The 20,924-nt window shown below is 37.3% G+C and overlaps 3 protein-coding genes and 1 non-coding gene across 5 annotated transcripts; all 4 read right to left on the minus strand.

The window, feature by feature from the left end:
• Nucleotides 1-1,986: 1,986 nt before the first annotated feature.
• TRNAV-AAC lies at nt 1,987-2,060 on the minus strand. Its single transcript has one exon. It is a non-coding gene; the product is annotated as a tRNA-Val (tRNA).
• Nucleotides 2,061-2,621: 561 nt separating this feature from the next.
• LOC106358581 (U3 small nucleolar RNA-associated protein 25) lies at nt 2,622-8,454 on the minus strand. Its single transcript, XM_013798403.3, has 24 exons — nt 7,959-8,454; nt 7,739-7,874; nt 7,463-7,563; nt 7,160-7,307; nt 6,909-7,053; nt 6,701-6,824; nt 6,489-6,589; nt 6,245-6,376; nt 6,068-6,148; nt 5,618-5,808; nt 5,449-5,521; nt 5,300-5,359; nt 5,059-5,097; nt 4,886-4,974; nt 4,719-4,783; nt 4,586-4,632; nt 4,323-4,382; nt 4,185-4,256; nt 3,962-3,991; nt 3,751-3,845; nt 3,549-3,654; nt 3,390-3,452; nt 3,227-3,301; nt 2,622-2,894 (listed from the first exon to the last, which is right to left on the minus strand). Exons 1-24 carry the CDS (start codon nt 8,092-8,094, stop codon nt 2,820-2,822), a joined length of 2,244 nt encoding a protein of 747 aa, XP_013653857.2. The 5' UTR covers nt 8,095-8,454; the 3' UTR covers nt 2,622-2,819.
• Nucleotides 8,455-10,904: 2,450 nt separating this feature from the next.
• On the minus strand, nt 10,905-12,314 carry LOC106356588 (inorganic pyrophosphatase 2). The gene is made up of 4 exons (XM_013796321.3): nt 12,075-12,314; nt 11,843-11,964; nt 11,535-11,736; nt 10,905-11,416 (listed from the first exon to the last, which is right to left on the minus strand). Exons 1-4 carry the CDS (start codon nt 12,219-12,221, stop codon nt 11,051-11,053), a joined length of 837 nt encoding a protein of 278 aa, XP_013651775.2. The 5' UTR covers nt 12,222-12,314; the 3' UTR covers nt 10,905-11,050.
• A 2,082-nt stretch (nt 12,315-14,396) lies between these two features.
• Nucleotides 14,397-18,963, minus strand: LOC106358582 (serine/threonine protein phosphatase 2A 55 kDa regulatory subunit B beta isoform). 2 transcript variants are annotated; one of them, XM_048766432.1, is made up of 15 exons: nt 18,536-18,963; nt 17,857-17,960; nt 17,669-17,764; nt 17,463-17,582; nt 17,130-17,315; nt 16,701-16,792; nt 16,318-16,436; nt 16,038-16,161; nt 15,752-15,875; nt 15,589-15,657; nt 15,413-15,504; nt 15,242-15,319; nt 15,079-15,146; nt 14,857-14,997; nt 14,397-14,787 (listed from the first exon to the last, which is right to left on the minus strand). In XM_048766432.1, the coding sequence occupies exons 1-14, from the start codon at nt 18,657-18,659 to the stop codon at nt 14,861-14,863; spliced, it is 1,533 nt and encodes a 510-aa protein (XP_048622389.1). In that variant the 5' UTR covers nt 18,660-18,963; the 3' UTR covers nt 14,397-14,787; nt 14,857-14,860. The 2 variants fall into 2 exon arrangements, with proteins under 2 accessions (XP_048622389.1, XP_013653860.2); XM_013798406.3 differs by having other exon boundaries at nt 14,397-14,997.
• Nucleotides 18,964-20,924: the final 1,961 nt, after the last annotated feature.

A 20,924-nucleotide genomic window follows, 5' to 3' on the forward strand; every position in this document is an offset into this window, starting at 1 on the left:
CTTAGTTAGGGGTTCTTAATTTTTTTTTTTTGAAAGATAAAAAAATATTGATCGCAATATTGATCACCATGATCACCATGATTTATGCACATATCCTCGAACGTTTGATCAAAATATTGATCAAAATATTGATCAAAATATTGATCGCAATATTGATCAAAATATTGATCAAAATCATCTACTCCCTCAGAAGTGTTATGTGAAGAAGAAGCCATAGATTTTTTTTTTCTTTTTTTTGTGAACGTGAAAAATTTGTGGTCGAAGAGAAGACTTTATAACTTGAAGGATGAGGAAAAACTTTATTTTTTTGGTGATCAATGTAAGACAAGATAAAAAAACAATGAAATGTGATGATGAGAGTAGAGTGTAACGTTTTTGTGATTATGATAAGAACGGAAGAAATGTGATGATGAGAGTTCGTGATTATGATAAGAACGGAAGGAATGTGATGGTGAAAAGGAAGAGAAAAATAATTCCTGCTTTTATAGATGAAAAGAGTTAAGCGAGAAAGAAGAAATAAAGAGAAGGATGTTGGATGTGGTTACGGTTCTTTTCATTGTCTTTACTCTTTGAGAAGAGTAAAGCTGAGCAGACACATATCTAACTTATTTATTACCTATCTCTAACAAGCATTCATTAAGCTAACAACTATCAGAAGCATTTAAAAAAATAACATTCATTAAGCTAACTACTATCAGAAACATTCATTACAACTTGAAGTTTCACTAACCAGCATTCATCACAACCATTGATTAAACTAACTACTACCCAGCGAAAGCAAATAAGCAAATAGGAAGAAAATGACAAGTTTTGCACACTAACCTCAACGACAATCTCAAGTTGTGTTTGGTTAATGCAAGAACTGGATGTGTAAACCTGTTCACATCGCCTCAACTCTGTCAAAATGAGCAAACGCAATGAACTTAGACCATGATCCAACTTCAACACACTCACTTATGTTATTGCTAACCACTGATATGAGACAAACTTAAATACAGAGCCTAAGCTAAAAAACATAGCCAAGACTTGATCCTTAAGCTAGCTAAATAATCTTTATAACACTAATTAAGATGAATGAAGTGAGAAAGTTAATTACTTGGGAAGTGATCTCAGTGAGGACCGAGACACTCGTCGGAGGAGAAGCCGTGAGGACTGAGAGTCGGAGGAGACGCCATGAGGACCGAGTCAGTCGTCGTCCGTGGTGGGTTTGCATCGTTCTTCTGCCGGAGAACACGAGAAGCGACGGAGGAGGCGCCTTCAGGACAGAGAGAGAGACGTCGTCTGTGGTGGGATTGGAACCTTCTTGTGACGGAACAAAAGAAGCGTTATCCTTGGTGATGGGTTTCGATCGGTGGAGAAGACGGAGGAGACGCCATGAAGAGCGGGAGAATCGTCGTCTTCGTGATGGGTTTCGATCCCTCCTCCGTCACGGAGAAGAGGAGAAGACGAAAACGAACGCGAGACGGATGATCAGTATGGAGGATCGGTGTGGAGGATCAGTATGGAGGATCGGTGTGGAGGATCTGTGTGGAAGATCGGTGGTGGGTTTGGATCAATCGTCGGTTTCGACTTTCTTTGGACGGAGAACACTAGAAGACAAGAAGTGAGAGGAGAGAAGAAAGAACGAAAGAAAGAAAAATTAAAAAAAAAATAACACAGAATGGGGACACATGTGTATAAAACTCCAGTTATAATCGGTAACCAAACTCTCTAATTAAGGATCGATAACTCCTGTTTTATTTTCTTTTCCTTTTATTTAAATCACTTTTTTAACTCTACGAAGGATCAGCGTTAATGCTGGTCTTAGAGAAGGAAACTCTCGTACAAATTGATAAAATTCTGATAACAATCAACAAGTCGTTGTAGTATAGTGGTAAGTATTCCCGCCTGTCACCCGGGTGACCCGGGTTCGATGCCCGGCAACGGCGATTAATATAATTTTTAATACGAAATTTGAGTATTTTCGTAATAAAGAAAACAAAATAATGGCTTCGTCCAGGTTCGAACTGGAGACCTTCAGTGTGTTAGACTGACGTGATAACCAACTACACCACGAAACCCCTGTGTGATTGATTAGTAAATGCAAGTAACTATATCATTCGACGTTAGAGAGCTTTCTATACGCGATTTGTTTCCGCTCACGGTTTAAAAAGTAGTATAAAGTTTCACCTTACTTCATCTTCTTTTTCCGGAGCTGCTTTAATCACCTTAGCTCTCGGTTTCCGACTCAAGATAACGTTGTTCATCACGGAGGACTTGTGCTTCATGATACGAGAAGGTTGTAGCGGTTTATGAGAAAGCATAATCCAATGCTGAAACTTCCTAATGAAGATTCAGATGTTGCAGAAGAGCGTAAACCTGTTAATTGTGACCTACGTAAAGAGGCTGCTCACAATCTGTATTTGATCTCGCGAGACAGGTCTTGAAGGATCACTGCACTTTCTGACGTTAATGCGTAAAACCAACTATTAATACTGTCTTAAGATTTGATTAATTGTTTAATTATACCTTTAACACTTCATTAACTGAACCTATTTTTCGAGTTTAAAATTTTAATTCCGAGATTATTACTTCGTTTCTTCTCACCATTTAACCTCAAATTTAAAAAGTTTATATGTAAATAAAGGAGCGGTAATATTGATTATAAAATCGGTGTAAACAGAATAGAATCGGTTTAAATCGGTTCACTGTATATCTGACCATAGAATCAAAACTAAAATAAATATTAAATAGCAACATTTGTGTTTATGCCAACAAACCATTTGAATTTTTAAGTGAACAAAAAAAAGGCTTGGGGGTGCTTGAACATTCTCGACTCCTTAACAGAAAGCAAAGATGCTCTTATCAGAACTGATCATTCTATTTGCGTAAGCAGTCCCAACGATCCTTTCCATCTGTTGCATATAACATCACAATACTTCTCATTACAACTCACTCATCACATTGGTGCTACTGAAAGAGCCGACTCTTATCAGGGTAAAAAACACTATATCTCAGAAACTGAAAACAAACCAGCTAAGAGTTTTACATAAGAAAAGACAGAACCAGACTTCATAAAATTCATCTGTGATAGACCTCTAAGCATTGTTATGCATAATACCACTTCCTAGTTCTAGTTGAGGAACTAGTACTATTTGAAATCAATGGAGTGATAGAAGACGACTAGGTATGACTCTCAGTGTGTAAAAAAGCATCACATGATTGGAAATGAGAATTGTGAAAGTACCTTGAGCAGATCAAAACGAGAAAAAAGTGCAGTGGACATCATGTCATACGATCCTTCATCAAGCATGTTCATTATCTGCAGTTAAAGCTACAATGATGAGCATCCGACTGTCTTTCTCCTGATAAGAGTTGTGTTGCTACTAGTTCGATTAACATGCTCTTACCTCAGGGTAGAACTCCTTTCGCTCCGGAAGAGAATAGAATATCAAGTTCTTTATGCCACGGATCTGAAACACCATAAGCCAACATTGATCAGAATTGAATTCGTATCATAGAACGTAATCAGAGATCAAAGATATATATATTGAGGAGAAGAAAAAAACCTTGTATCTACGATAGAAGTATGCCCTCTCAGTGTAAAGCATGATCTTTCGGCTCCCTGCGAAAAACCATTCTCGTGCACGGGATATATCCGCATTCTTTGTATAGCTGAAAACAAGAGTCAGGATTAGGCTACCATCCGATGAAAGAAATCCAGATAACAATGAAACAGCAACTTCAGTACAGGGAAGGAAATGGTCTCACTCTCCAAGAAGACAGAAAGAGGCATTCTGCGACTTCAGATAGTTTCTAACCCTGACGAAATCGTAGTAAGAAGGAATAAAGATCATGACTCCTCCCTACAAACAGGATTAAAATACGACAATCAGGCTCCCAAATTTAAGTGATAAGAACAAGGTCTTTGTTCTGACCAACTGTAATTTAAACTAGGTCAGCCTTTGAATGATGAGAGTACCTGAACAGAATCTTTGATCTTTGGGAATATCTGAACCAAACAGAACATAATCAGAAGATATTGTATTTAGGATTCAACACAAAAATACAAGTATAGTCTGTGTAGTGACCCTACTTTCAGTGGTATAAAAACAAAAACTGAACAAAGAAATGCGGCAATGCACAATATCATCCCTTTAATATATCCATGAAAAATTAGTTAATAAGCAAATTAAAAGCTAGACCTTTTTGGTAAAATATTCAAGGCGGGCGTTGTCTGCTTGGGTCATGGAGTCTGCATCAAATCTTTCATAAATCTGCAACACAGAAATAAAGAGATAAGATGTCTAGAACCTTTATATTTAAGCAAGATGATATTATACCTGACGGACAGGGAGCAACACTTTCTCGAGAACACCTTTGTATTCACACGCCAGCTTTATCTGCATTGATTCATCTAAAAAGTGTGATGTGACATTTTTAATTCAAAGCTAAAACTGAAAGACAAGTTAATAAATATCTACAATCTTTGTTTGAAAAGACTTGATAATTCAATTCAAATCGTAGTAGTAGTCTTTAATCATCTAATACCCTCATAACACTAGCAACGGAAAGATACCGGAGATGCATGAAAACGAATGCCTACCCTTCCTTTATAGTTCAAGCATTGGCGATTGAATAGACCATTCATCTCTGAGATTAAATATTCTTTGGGTTAGTAAGAGTTTTGAAACTTCAATAATCACCACTGCCTTCTTTCACAGTGGGCAGAGCAATACCTGGAGTTAAATAGGAACTTAGAATTATCGACTGTCGATAGAACCGTGCCTGTCCGTCCAAATACCTGAACATAGGACAATATTATTTAAGATTCTGCCAGATTTGGGCTCTGCGACACAAAAACCGTATTAGAGAGAAAAAACTTGAAGTCGGAAGAACTACATACAACGGCCGGATCCGCATGACATTGGTACCATGTTGCTTTGTTGGCAATCTATTTATGTGGTCGACGACTGTAGCAAGGAACGACCAATTCTGAAACATTATAATAAAGCACTTAAGGAATGAAGACATAATACTCCACCTTTGCAAAATCTATACATTTACCACAAAACCTACCTGCATAGATATTATATCTGCATGATCAATAATCAAAACCTATCCACATGGAAATTAAAGAAATATTAGTAAGTTCAATAAGGAGATACAGGATACGATTTCAAATATTTGCAACTACAGGCCATCATAGACCAGGTTTAAGAGATAAAACAATAGTAGACTATGTTACTGAAAAATATTGGCATCAATCGTCTGCTATCTATATAATATATGTTCTCCACGCAGTGATAAACGAAAATACCTCAATGGAGGACAGATAATCAACATCCCTTTCCTTGTTTTCTTCTGCTTGACCAATTGCCTAGAAAGAGTAAAAAATGATAAAGAGATTGAATCAAGAAGATTTACACTAGTAAGTCATCTTACAATAAGATAGGTAAAGGTACCTACCATATGTAACTTGAGAGGGGAAGCAATAATCATGTCCGAGGAATAGAAGTCACCATACAGTCTAATGCTCTTCCTGGAATCAACAAGAAAATTCAAGTCTCAGGCACCTACCAAATTATTTACAAACAGGAGAACGCACTGCAATGTTAAGGATGATGTAAGGATATACCTTGTATGCTTAATGCCTAACATAAACTCATCATCACTGTTCTTCTCACCAAAAAGGGCTTGCCAATCAGAAGGTTTTGAAGACTTGTGGGTTGTCGACTTTCCATTTTTGGATGTCTTCTCATCATCGTCATCAGATTCGTCTTCACATCCAAACTCAGCATTAAACCGGTCAAGGTGTTCTACATTAACCTGAAATCAATGAACGATATTTGAAGAGAACATAGGCAACTCAAGACATAATCAGCAACCGAGAAAATATTAATGCAGAGCAATCTTAATTTACCCCGTACACCGTACACAAACAAAATAACTCAATTCTTTTTACATCATATGCTGAAAATCAAGCTCGTACGCATCCATGAGATGTCAAGTATCATAGAATAACGCAACATAGTCACATAGCAGGTGTCAGTTAAAAACAAAGAACTAAATTTCATAATTTATGTACCCTTTGAGATTCTGGAGTTAGTTGTATGAGTCTCTTAACAACGCGAAAGGCAATACTCCTCATCGGTAGTAGAATCAATACCTGGATATACAAGAAACGAAAGGCCAACTGTCAAATACGAGCAACAACATATATACACACACAAAGCATCTGCAGAAGGAAAAGAGAAGGGGTCACCTTTGGACGAGTAAATCCTTGGTCAAGGAATCCATCATCAGAAAGAATTTCCTCTTCAGACGTCTCTCGATGCTTCGCAATTTTACTTTCATTCTTCTTCACAAGATCTCTCGTTTTAAAAATGTGATTCAGCTGCATCAGACAAACTGACTTCAATAAAACTTGGAGAAATGTTACGTGGAATTAAAAGCAACAGAAACCTCATAAAATAATCTTTAGAAAAATGAAACAAGTATGCACGCACAGAATGCATAAGATAAGCGTCCATGGCACTTGAGTCTTCTTCACGGCCTTTATTGTAAAATGGTCTCTTGTTACAATGCAAAATATCCAGGTAGCTGTTGCCTGGAAAATCAAATACTATAATCAACGACAGAGCCATAAAAACAACAAGAAAGATATACAGTACAAATGAATAAAAATTAGAAAAGGTGATTCCCAGAATATAATACGTACAAATGGAGAAGAATCTTCTTCTTTTAGATGAGTCAAAATCCTTCCCACCAGATTTCTGGTATAATTGAAGCCAGTGCTTAAATAACTTCGGCTTGAGGCCATAAGGTGCATCACTCTGAACAGCCTGCAAAATAAGATTTTAGTGCTACTGATAACTCAAAAGTTAGGAAGACGAATACTGCAAACATATCTTTCTGTGAACACATACATCGAGGAAATTATGTCTAGTTCCTTTCCACCTGCAATTTGGCATGTCGATGGCCGGTGCTTCCCATTTAAATTTCCACTTGCCTTCGGGTAAGGTTTTCAATTCTTCACTTGATAATATGTGACTAAGGTGCTCGTTAAATGCACTGAAAAAAACAACAAACGTATGAAATTTAAAATTGCATTGGATTAAAACAGGACACCAAAATCTAAGAAACTTTTAGAGAAACCACAATCTAAAATTAAGTTTACCTAGCAGATGAAGAAGCATCTACTAACGGTTGGCCATTGGTACTCAACTCAAGCTCCTCGTCCGTTTCATAACGGTCAGAATCTTCTTCCTCGCTATGATTATCATTGTTCTCCTTCTCTGTGTTCTCAGTAAGACCTTGATCGTCCCCTTTATTTAACAAGACAAAGAGAAGGATGACTGAGATCAATTTGCCAAAAGATGAGTAAACTACAAGTGAGTTGAAACAATATTCACGTTTACAGGCATAAATGAGAGAAACCAGTAAGCCACCAATAATTTTCAATACAAGGAAGAAAAATCACCTTGAATCTCATCATCTTCTCCGTCTGTAGAGATTTGATCCTCAGACCCACTGTCATCATCATCTCCTTCTGTGTCGCTTTTACCTTCCTCCTCTCTCTGCCTGCGAAAGGATTTCGAAGTCCATATTTTAAAGATAAAAACTTTAAACGAGTACTACAGTAGAGCGGAACAAGAATGTGGAATGTAATTGCTTCGAACCTCGAAACTAGATATATTCACTTAAACCAAATAGTACCAAATCAACCAAACAGCTTAAGAGTTTGATATAAAGGCACCTTCTTTTGTTCATATCAGCAACGGCTTTGTTAGATGAACCGAGAGACGCCAGCAAATTATCGTAAGTCGTCGGTTTTCTGTAAACAACTGCTTCCGGTTCGTCCTCAATAGGATCTTCTTCTTCTTCAGATGAATCTACAAATACAAAATACTCAGAATAGTTGATTTTGAGTTGTTGACATCATATGGAACTACTACTTGCAAGAGCTAAAACATTACCTAGATCATCCTCCTCTGTTGGATGATTGGTAACAGCTTCCTTCTCAACAAGTTTAGCCTTCTTCGTCTCCCGTTTCTTATCGTATTTCTCGTGTGGTCTGTGCCTCTTCGACACTGCTTTGGAGTTTGGAGCCATCTGAGAGTTCTCGCTTTTGCTTCACTGCGTTTGAATCGTCAGATTGATGATTGCCGCCGATATTAGGGTTTCGAGGAGAGGCGGTGAGATATCGAAGAGGACGACGGAGATTTTCGTTGGGGGAAACAACTTTACCTAACGCCGTTTAAAAGCTCTTTTGGGTTTAGGGTTTATCGATTTTTATACTAGGAGTAAAAAAGTTAAAACGCTTTTTACTGCTTACTGGTAACTTACTTAGGTGACCGGACCACCCTGACCAGTCCAAATAAATTTAAGGTTTGGAACAACAAACCAAATATATATTTTGCTTGGTATGTCACACTCACTCGATTGTGTCTTTGGCCCAAAAAGAATTTCACTCTGACACCCCGATTTACATAATAAAATGTTACGATAAGTAAATAGCTCTGATACCAAAATGTGGCACCCGCCACTTTCGAAATATAATAAATTGATAAAAGTGGAAATAAAATAATAATACAACTCAAATAATAATAATTTTCATATCATAATATAAAAGTCAATACGATACCAAAAGGCCTAAAAGTCCAACATCGATAACATCCGAAATATAAAATACGACATAAACCGAAAGTCTGAAATAGGAATAACATAAACGATAAAAGTCCAAAGGCCTAAAGGCCCGATAAAGATAAAAGCGGTAAAAACGATAGAAACCCAAAAGCCCAATAGCACCGGTCCGATAATCACTCCTGCTCGTCGGTCTCACCTGAAAGGGGGAAGAAGGAGGGGTGAGCAACAGGGGAGTTGCCCAGCGAGGTATGGGATGCTAAACCGCAAACCACAGACTGAGTTCATAGCACTACTAAAATGTAGGCCTAGCTCTAGCATGAAACAAACACGGTGCCTATTACACCACACATAACAATCAATATTCGGCTAGAGGACTAGCCGTTACAACTCATGCGCTTATAATACATAGCTACTCTCTGCACCACGCATCTCCTCATAAGGATATATACATATACTCGAAGCGTCGCTAGTACAGTCTGTCTCTGTACCCCCGCCCATCGTAGCGTCGAATGCAAACGTCTCTGCACCACGCCCCAAACAGTAGCGTCGAAGCTCAAACGTCTCTGAACTCACGCCCATACCACACCGTAGCGTCGAAGCTCAGACATCTCTGAACTCACGCCCTCATCACATAGTCCCTACTCATAACTATGTATATACATATATATAGCAGTTCTTAGCATCAATCATTTCACACAATCGTTGAATCCTCTATTATCCTAATTCCAGTTAACAATCAATATCAATAATGAACAAGCAAGACTCTCAAATAGACTCGATTCACAAAGACGGATCATGTTTCGAAACTAAACTTTCCATAATGGTAGTACTAAACTAGCTCGGGATTTAACGAAATAGCCCTCACCTTAGCAATGAAGAGAAGTGGTATATATGACCTCCAGCTGCTCAAATGGACTCCAAATCTGAAATCAGATCGAAATTTCGAGTCAGAACGCCTTTCGAACGGTTTAAAACGGATATTTACGGAAAAGTCAACTCGCTGGTCAAAGGTCAATCCGGTCAACCCTTGACCAGAAATCAATTTGTCCTAACCGACCGGTTTACCCTAACCGAACCGAAATCAATTTAAACCGGCTAACCGATCGTTTAACCGAGTCAACCGAGTTGACTCACTGAGTTGACTCGGACGAGTTGACCGAGTCACCGGCGAGTTACCGGCGACGGTCAACGGCGACGACGGCGGATATTCCGGCGGCGGGGGACGGTGGTCCGGCGGTGGCGACGTTTTCCGGCGGCGGCGCGTGTACCTCACGCGCGCGCAGAGGCGAAACTTCCGGAGGCGCGTGCGGCTTCGTCCGGACTCCGATTGAGGCGTTTTTGGTGGCTACGGATTCGTCTCGACGAGAGAAACACGATGGTAGTCTTGGATTCACGAGATTCATCACGGTTAGGAAGTTATGGGCGATTTACTAAACGGAAACGAAACTGAGCTTAAGGAATGCGGTTTCCGGCGATTACCTAGGGTGTTTATCGGTGGTGGCAAGCTGAACGTGGTCACGGCGCACGGTTGCTCCGGCGACGAGCTCAGGTGAGCTTTCTTCCTTCTTCTCCTTCTTCTCTCTCTCTTTCTCTCTCTCTTTCTCAAGCTTTAAAGAAGATGGAGATGGTGGGGAAGAAGGTGGAGATGGTGGAAGAGAAGGTGGAAGTGGTGGGGTTGGAGAAAGAAGTGGAGATGGTGGAGATAGTGGAGATGGTGGGAGTGGTGGGTCATTACAAAATAGTTATGAAAATCTCGTTGTTAATTTCAACATTCATTCACTGTTTTCATGATATTCTCTAATCTTCTATCCATTTATCAATATAGTTTAATCTTTTTTAATATTTTAAATAAACTTAATTATTTATTATATATCTACCTTTTTAATAATATTTCCATAACCATCATCTTTGATATTTCTTTTTTTTTTCTTCTCATAGGTTCAAGATTTCTCCATCCTTGGAACGTTTTTTGTTCTGTGATTTGGTATAAAATGTAACTAACCCCACTATATATTTTGGGCTTAGAGAATGATGATCTCCACCATAAATATAAAACTAATATTAAGATTCCGAAGCAAGCCCCGTTAGGACATGATTAACTCCGATTTTTTAGCAGAGGTTTTTAATTCATGATTTGACACTTTATTGGTTTTTTTTTTAGATAATTTTCGGTTAAGAACCGTTTCTTATCCGAAATTAAGAATCTCAGTTAAGAGGTTGGGGTTAATGATGGTCTTAAGCTTGCAAATAAAATTACTTGCATTACATCACTTGAGAATCAAAAATAACACACTTACGTGCATGATTCACTATAATTAACTTTAGGTGTATATATCTTATACATTTTTTCTCGATTACATTATGAATATTATTATATTTCGAAACAAAAAAAAATCTTCGATTATTTTGTTCTCTTCATCAGTCACTTGACGAGATGTAGAGGAACCGGAAGAGAAAGAGGCAACAAAGGTTCATGAACAATCCCAACAGATGTCTTGCAATGATCAGAGCTCACCATCTTCTCCATCTCCATAATCTCGTTGATAAGTCCCATTAATATCCTCTCCATAGCTTCACCATCGGTCCAATCTCTAACCGTGGCCTTAACCAATGCCGGATTTTGACTAATCAAATCCCAAACCGGAAAATTCTTCCTTGGCATCATGTAATCTTCAGCTTTGAGTCTAAGACTAGGACAATAATCACCAGCACCATCTCCTAGGTAGATCATCTTCATATTCTTTCCTTCTTTGGTAAAAGAAGCTTGAATCCTCTCAATAATCAAACTCTATTACAATTATAAAATAAAATTATTAATTATAACAGTAGAAACACAAACCCGAATCCCTATAGATTCAGCATATGACATGTGTTGATAGTATATATAACAAAAAATTCATGTATACCTTGCACATGTTAGGAGGGCAACGAGAGCAACCATGGGAAGATTTGGTGAAGTCATTGTAAGGAGAGATTCTTAACCTTCCTTGTTCATCTACAAGTCCAGGGTTTGTGTTAATCTCTGAGAAATACTCACTAATCCCGAGATGTTCAACAATGGTTTCGATGAAGAACGTGTTGGCATCACTCACTATTCTCAGCTCGCACCTGAAATATTACCAGGATTATAATGGATTATTCATTACTATAAGTCTTAATCTTTAATAAATAAAAAATCTCTAATCAAATAAATTAATTTAAAATTTTGATTTACCCTAAAGCATGAGCGGACTTGATGGCAGGGATGACACGAGGATGAATAGGGATCCTTCTCAATACTTGTTTGATTTCTTCAATGGTTTTACCATGATCATGAAGCTCCTTCATCATCCGATCCTGTTACGTAAAAAAAAGACAAATATGTTTTAGCTTAAATTTCGAGAATCTTGACGAACACGGAAAAAAAGCCCTAACAGAGAAGAGAGAGAGATGGATGATGAACAAACCATGAGAGAGTTCCAAGGCATTGTGGGGAGAAGCTGTTCGAACAACTCGGTGAAGCCAAGCTCATCGACGACCCAGTTATCACTGTCCACGTCGATGATCGTCTTGTCGAAATCGAATACGATGACAATGTTGTTCTTGTTAGCCATTGTTCCGACAAAACAGAGAAAGACTCTTGCGGGAAACCTTAAAGTTTGTTAGGTATCTGTGTGATTATTATAATGAATGTGGAGGAGATGAATGTGGTTTATATACAAGTGGAGAAGAGAGAAACGAATATGGACTTTTTCAGAAGATGCCATTGGAATATTACTTTGAGAGTATGCTAAGAAAGAATTGGTATTTGGTTCTTATTTTTTTTAAACCGTTGGATCTAATGATGGTTTTGGTCAGATGTTGACTAGGTGTGCTGATCCGACGGTGTTTGACGCCTCTTGGTTTATTTTCTGGGGTATTATTATTATTTAACTCAGTTTGGCTTGTTAATAGTTTGTTTAAAGTGGGATTTTAGGCAGCTGAGAAGACACGTGAATGAGATAAAAGAATATTCCACCTATTAATCCGTTCCAATTTTTTATTTATTTATTAGAATAAATTCTTACCAAATAAAAAAAGATTTTGTCTTGAAAAAATACTAAACCAAAAAAAAGTATACGCAATGTATATTGATTTTTTTTCTTCAAACGGTTATTCTATTACTCAAACGCAATATATTTTGATTTCTTTCTTCCTTTTGCATGGGATATATATGGATGATATTTTACTACCGAGTGACACATTTGCTCTTGCTTATGTATATTAGCTTATGATATTTCTCAATTAAATTACATTTTATTTCGTGTTTTCGGCATCACATTCTTTTATAGGGAGAATAATTTTGTTCGAATGAAACAAAAATTATGCATGGTTAGTGGTTTTATCTAATAGGTTACACGCTTTGTCGACAAAGCTAAGGCCACAAACCTATCACTCGGTTGGACTAAACCTTAAAACGTAGCATTTATCAAAATTTAAAGTGTGAAATACATGTGGGGATTGCATCAGAAGGCACTAGCGAGTTGAGGAGGAAAGTTGAAAGGAATATTCTTTGAGTTAAGGATCATCATATTTCTTTGGTGGCCACATCTTTCAATCAATATTCATCCATTTGATTTCTTCAATTATTTTTTTTCTAAAATTGAAAGCAATTTCAGCCGATCACCAAGTCTTAGTATGACAACACAACACTGTATGTGTATATCTCTATTTATAAAATATTCATAATATATCTGGAATTTATCTGACTATATCAGAAAGATCCCCATCAAAACATTGTTCTTTTATTCCTCTTCCTCACGTCTTTAGACAACTATTGTAATATTAGACAACTATTGTAATATCAAAGGAAGTATTTTTTTAGTTGTAAATCTGTAGAGCCACGAAAATCCATAGTAGGGACGATTCGTCACTCTAGAACAACTAGTTGAATGGTTTTTTTTTTTTTTGAATATATGTTAAATTTATTCAAAAAAATAAATAACATTCTTACAACTAGTGCATCAGTTTTTTTTAAAAAACTATGGAACTTCTATGTAAATGATAGAAAATTGTGTGTCATCTTGTGGCAAGCCACAGATATATATAGACCTGCTGTCAGTTTGAAGTTTCCCTGTTGGCGAAAAGCTAAGCATCGATCCCGAACTTGTCGATCCACCATTCTCGCAAGTGTTACTGCTGTAATAGGTGTAGTAGCCCCATGTCTCATATCATTCCTTTCTTTCCACAGTGAGTATATTGTGGCTTGGATGGTGTACCTTGTGAGGAAAGTCTCAAGTAGACCTTGATTAGTGTCCATACTCAGGTCCATTAATTCCGACCATCTTGTAGTGAAATTTGCCTGCAACAGACCAGACATTAAGAGTGACCAGACCTCCGATGAGGTAGACGCATTCGAAAAACAGATGCTCCCGAGTTTCCAAGCTAGTTGAATGGTTTAAATTTCATTATCTTATAACATAAAACCACAGTTCTGTCTAACGTCGCATGGCCATATTATGTTATGGATATATATATTCTCCATATTATCCTCTATACTTGAAGCCATTTTTAGTATAATTAGAGTTCTGTGTTTATCATCTACTAAGCTCAATAATCAGCAATGACAATGGCAGATCGTGATAATATGTAGTCAAAGATGATACTGTTCTCAACATTGAGGATATGAGGATTTGAGGATACAAGTAATTTTTTATTGTGGGTAGCAGTAAAAATTACAAAAGGGTGTCTGGAAATACAATTGAAAAGAGAGACATATAGAGAGCATACGGAGTGTTCAAGAAGAAAAAGATATGACAAAAGAATCAATTAACAAATTGCAACACAGACCCTTCCCAACGTCTCATACTTGAAAAAAAAAATCCCACACAACATAAGCTGTTTCTTCTTAAAAGAGTAATAGAATCGAAGCTAAAAGAAAGAGGACAACCTAAGTAGGAAGGGTGGTTCAGATATTTCAGAAAATTACCCTTATGGTAAAAAAGATTTCTCCTTTACTTCCCCAACCCAACAATTTTTACCGTCTAACTCCTGAAAGATTATACTGTTTCTTCTTCCATGGACAGCGTTGCAGTGACTGGTCAGGCTTTGGTCTTGGTCACAGCATAACTCTGTTACTACTACACCTTTTTTCTGGTTACATAATCACTTTGGTAGAGCTAAAAAAGAGCGAGAGAGAGTCTGGAAAAATGAAAGGAAAGTTAAATTGGAGCAAGCTGGTTCCATGTTTTTTTCTTCCATCTCTCTCACCAGTTCATGCATAGTACATGTACAAGCTGTTCGCTGCTGCACAAGCAATTGAGTTCTCTGTTGGGTGCCAAGCCATGTGCAGCAACTTATTTGTGAAGTCATATCCGTTCCCATTCGCCTCTGCTCCTGGACTCTCTGATCCTGCGTCCAAACACAATTTTTCACTACAGAAGAAGACAGTAAAAGCTTTGAATGAGTAGATTGTAACTACTACCAACTAACCTCGTCTAACCATACGTGTCATGCTGCTAATAGTTCTGGAAGGTCTTGCAGGTGTCTGGATTTGCCTCCTAATATAATCAATGGATGCAAAAAATTGCAATTGATCAACATAAATCTATAACTTGGGGTTAAACTATCAATGTTCTCTGTTTTTTTTATTTACCTCATAGGGTTTTTGCTAGCTTCCAAAGTTGCAGCTTCAGTACTTCCTTGAGACGCTCCAAATACACGGAATAGATTGCTGGTTTCAAGCACAATAAGTTTAGTCATTTCTTCATCCCTTATATAAGATAGAATAGTATTGGAATTGACCAAAACACAAGCAAGCAAGAACCTGTAAGAGCCTGTTGCTACCCTCAATCCATCACCACTTAGGCAACACTCGAATTTATCAAAGATGGAGTCATTTTCATATAGATCGCATAGCTGCAAACGCGGTAAAAACATAATGTGGTTAGTTTTCAAGAAATAATCATCAAGTAAGAGATGCCCACAGATAGAAGCGCTTACCTTGGGTCTCAGATGTTCATGAACCTGATAAGATGCAACCGGACCAGAATCCATGTTTATGTCCCACAGCTGAAACGTCAGAAAGGGCAAATATCAGAAACTACTAAAGGTTACACTTATGTTGGCCAAAAATTAGAAAATGTGAATCAGATGATTTCCAAACCTTGAGGGTCATGTAATCGCGGCTAAGTATGTATCTCCCATCTTTTGAAAATTTAATATCTGAAATGGAGGCAATTATCTCTGTGAAAAATGATCTGGAACCAGGCGCTTCCGGTTCTTCAAACCTAAGATATGAAGTAGCAAAGGTCAGTGGTCTGAAACTTTAGTCTAATAATCTTCACTTGCAAGTCATTTCTGACAAGATATGAGACTTGTCTACTTATTTATATCCCTTCTTATTTAGAATTTTACCCTTTTCGATGAAGGATGAGGATAACAGAACTTACAATTTAGTATGAGAATCACACAGAGCTGATTGCCTCATATCAATCAAACGGATGGAGCCTTTTGAGCTGCTATATGCGAGCATATTACAATGGATTGGATGAAACTCAGCAGATGTAATAACCTCTGCAGACACCATGTAGTATTCAAAACATGCTCGACGAGCATATATCTTATATAGTAAACGTGAAAATAAGAGAATTTCAAAATATGGAGGTGAAAACATATACGTGAAAATAAGACAATACAAAACATAACTGATAAAAAGGGAAGGAAGCATACCAGTTAAGTCCTCCATGTTTGTAGGCTTAACATCAACAATGTTGAAGCTCTGGTTGCTGATTTCCAAATTCCAGAGATTTACGCGCAGATCATCGGCAGAAATGAAGGTTTCTCCATCGCTTCAAAGTTTAGAAAAACATACATCAGTGCAATGGAGAAAACAATGCACTGTAAGGCATGTACGTACTAGTTGTGAAATTTAATATCAACTAAATTCGTTAATGAGAATGGTAGCACAACAAGACGTGAAAAGACATGTATAATAAAATTCTAAAAGTGTATTTAAATATTTACTGAGATGGAAAATCAAGGAGAAAGACAGTAAAAATGTGGTTATAAACATATCACGAGTGAAACATATAAAAACTTAGGAAAAAGAATACCTGCTGTTTGAGATTGAATTAATATGGTAATCATGTGCATGAGCATACACTCTTCGGCATCTTGCCACAAGGCTTGTCTCCAGGCTAGTCACCTAGATATGCAGAACGACCCATTATTCCAAGCGAAGTATCAATTGACTAATGCATGTCACAAATTTGTACTGAGCTTTAGTTACAACATAAGGAAAGATGGCAGCTAGTAAACTCCCTACATTTCACAACTCAAGTAGTAGGAAAACATGCACACCTTCCAGTCTCAAAGTACAAAGCAATCAAATAGATCACTGGATCAACTCTTTATACTGGAATCAAGCTAAAGGCATTCAGCAAAAATAATATAGTAGACATGCTGGATATAAATATGCATATAGTTTTTCAAATCCTGAAACTAAAAACTTTCAAAATAATACTGCGTTTAAGTACAACTACCACAGGCAAACGCAGAGATGGGAGGCCTCCTGGAGGGAAGGAAAATTTGCTCAGGTAGTCATGCGCTGGATCAGCATGTACTCCATTAGCAACTACTGGAGGAGGGCTACTTGAACTCGGTTGACCTGGAGTTTTCGACGGATCAATATTCATTTCACTAATTTTCTTGATCTTCTTCTCTTGTACCTGCTCGATCAAAAATGAGTAAGGACGTCAAAAACTCTTTCATCTTTTTGTTTTTTACGGAGCATAACAAACCAGTTTCTAGACCACTTTCGCATGCGACACCTAAAATATTCCGAAACAAGCTAAAAGGCCATTCAAATGTCGCACCTTCCAATATTTGATGGTTTTATCATTTGTGGAAAGCAGAAACAATGCACCGTTAGCTGGCTGACACCACCTGATTTTGTTGATTTTCTCCTCTATTTCCAAACTCTTGAGATAGTCAAACTGAAAGAGATAGAAGACCGAGATTGTTTTGCATCACTAGCAACAGAAATATTCATAAGTGAATGAACATGGTTGTAAATATGTACCTCTGGTTCATGACTCTGAAACTCTGTTTTATATCGAAACTCAGGGTGCCTAACTGTGTAGTCCATCTGCTCAGCATCTCTCCTGGACCCACCATTCTGAAAAATAACACCGCACAAGAATGCATTACAACACAACACAAGACATTTTTACGATTAAAGTCAATCTTACAGAAGAAAAAGGAACGTACATCTTTGTTATCAGTCCTCTCAAAAAGAACTACTCGACCCCCACGGTCACCAGTTGCAAGATGGTCTCCACTCTTATCAAATTCAATGGCTGAAATGATGTCAACTGGAACAAATGTGTGCAAACAGAATCGTTACATAAAGAATTCATCACTAAACTGTAGGAGCTAAACACATTAAAAACCATAAACTGCAGCTAGAATAATCTTCTCCATTACATAATGATAGTAAACAAGTGAAGAAAAGTTGGTACAATAACATGAGAAACGTTGAGAGACACGGCAGATTAAATTAGTATCATACTGAAAGTGAATAAAACCACCTCGTTACACTAGTAATCTTATCAACTCAATCTTACAAATTCAATTCAATGCATGAACAATTGACAACACTTCATCACTTCTCGCACGACACACAATTCATCATACGCTTCCTAATCAGTGGAAACACAGTAGCCATGGCTATGTCATTAAACAAAGAGAAGCTTCTAGCTAGCTTAGATTACACCTCCTAAGTCACACAACTAACAGTACAAATCTAAAAACACTCAGAACACAAGTCACATAGATTCATCAACGACACACACTAAGCAGGCAGATCAGATCCAAACCACAAATCAAATCCTTAAGTCATCAAAACACCCTCCGGATCTAAAACAAATCTCCTCACGCAAAGTATTACCTTCCTGGACTTCTTCTCCAGCGGTTCGCTCGCCGAAGACCTGAGAGAATCTCCACTCTAAAGGCGGAGGAGGACCACCACCACTAGAAGCAGCACCGTCACCACCACCACCACCACCGTTCATGTTTCTTTCTTTTGCGTTGATTGAAAAAAATAAAATAAAAATATCCAAACCAAATCTGAGCTTCCAAATCTCGATCACCGAGACGAAGATCGCGTCATCACCATCACCAAATCCATCGATTCACATTCCATTCCATAGTTTCTGTTCCTCGATTGAATCACTTTGATCGATGATTGATTTCGTAGAAAATGGAGGAAGGAACGAGAGAAGAAGGAAAAACGCCTTCACCTTTTTGTCTCTCTCTAAAAGGATAAAATCGGAATTACAATCTTTTTTTTTCTTGCTTCGGGACCAACACGAAGGATCGAATCGTATAAGCTAATGTCTAATACTATAATGTTCTTTGTCCTGATTATCATGGTTATCGTTAGAGTTACAGGCGGTGACGTGATTTTATTCGCTCAGTAAATATGAGTGAACGGTGACCTGCGAAGTCGCATGTCATTGGTCTGTTGTGGAGGTGCGCTTGCCAGTTGACACTGTTATATGATGGGTGATGTGTATCAATATCACTAATACTGTTTATAATTAATTAATTATGCCAATTATCTCAAATAAGATTCCATTGCACATTGTTTTGCTTTATACAAAGAACATTATGATTTATGTGATTAACAAATTTACAACAGGAGATGCTAAGAACATTTACTTAGAATATAACTTGTTCTTACATAATTTCATTTAATTATTACATATGTAATGTAAGAAGGATTTAACAGGTTTATAAATTGGTAGGAAACAATTAACATGTATAAAACCAAGTATTAATCAGACGAATTTAGAAGTCTTAGTACTCAAAAACCAGTATATGAATTAATTTGATTTTTGGATAAACAATTACAAAAAAATAAACTTGAAAGGAAAATTAGTACTCAGCGACTACTAAACCGGAAACAGTAAAACCAGTTAGTCCATGTTGATTTAGGGAATGTGTTCACAGCTTCCTCGTTTTAAACGTCCCCTTGCCTCATATGCAGAAGAAACTTGCTCGAGTGATCTCTCCCAAATTTTAAGGAGCCCTATATAATACTCGGAATTACATATCTTAACCGATTCATTTGCAAGAAAATGGTATAAAACAAAGACGAGTATTAGGGATCTAACTCACACACACACACACACTGTTCTATATAGCCACCACACAAATGAAAGCTTACTGGCATCAGCATCAAAGAGGGGACTAGCTCGCAGGAGAGATTGATCTTCCCATTCTTGCCAAAATATCTGAAAGTTGTTGCAAGCTATATGTTGGTTATGTATAAAACATATAAAGGAAGAGATGTTCATTGTGTTGGGGGTTGAAAGAACTGAAAGGATGCTTGCTCGAGTTTACGAATTAATTTGCGTTTGGAATTTTCTGATGGTGTTTTCGGTATTTTAAGTGAGTTTTACATTTTGAACTTAGGTTCATTAGTCCCAAGTAACTTGGGACTGATGATGTTGCCCACGGAAGGGTTGGATCAACTTAAGATCATGGTATATCCTGAGTATATAGGCTTTTGAATCATTAGGAACAATCAATCGTTAGCCCATAGTCCCTAAAACATGAAACTAAGAAAGAGAAATGTGCCTAAGGCGGCATGCAAGCAAACTGTGCACACAAAGAGAAAAAGAGAGATGTTCGCAATTACTACCATAAGAGTCCCCTACTATATAGGCTTGGGCATTTTAACCTCAACCCGAAAACCCGAACCGGAACCGAACCGAAAATTTACATGTATCTTTTGGATCTAAATTTCTTTTACCCGAAATAACCGGAACCGAAAGGAACAGACCCGAATAGATCCGGACCCGAAAAAACCCGATCCGAATAGACCCGACCCGATAAGAACCGATTTGTACCCGACTTAAAAATATGTATATCTAAAACTATGATATTTTTGTGTTCTATTTTATATATATTATTTTATGATTTAGTTGAAATATATTTTGTTAACAATATTTGTTATAATTTTTTAACATTTTTAAGTAATATGAAGTTTTAAAATGTAAAATTTAGAGTTTAAAAATATTTTATTTTAGTTATTAATAGTTTCATTTTAATTATTTTGTAAAATTTTAGATATATATGACAAATATCAACTAAATTTGATGAAGTTGGGTATGTCATGTCCTTTTCACATCCCAAATACCCGAACCCGACCCGGACCCGATATGGACCCGAAAAATTACGGGTATTTTATGGGTATTTTAATTATAGACCTGAACCAACCCAGACCCGAGAAGAACTGACCCGAACCCGAACCGAAAATTTCTAAGTACCTA

Source organism: Brassica napus, chromosome C8 (genome assembly GCF_020379485.1).
Source record: "Brassica napus cultivar Da-Ae chromosome C8, Da-Ae, whole genome shotgun sequence".
NCBI classification, from domain to species: domain Eukaryota; kingdom Viridiplantae; phylum Streptophyta; class Magnoliopsida; order Brassicales; family Brassicaceae; genus Brassica; species Brassica napus.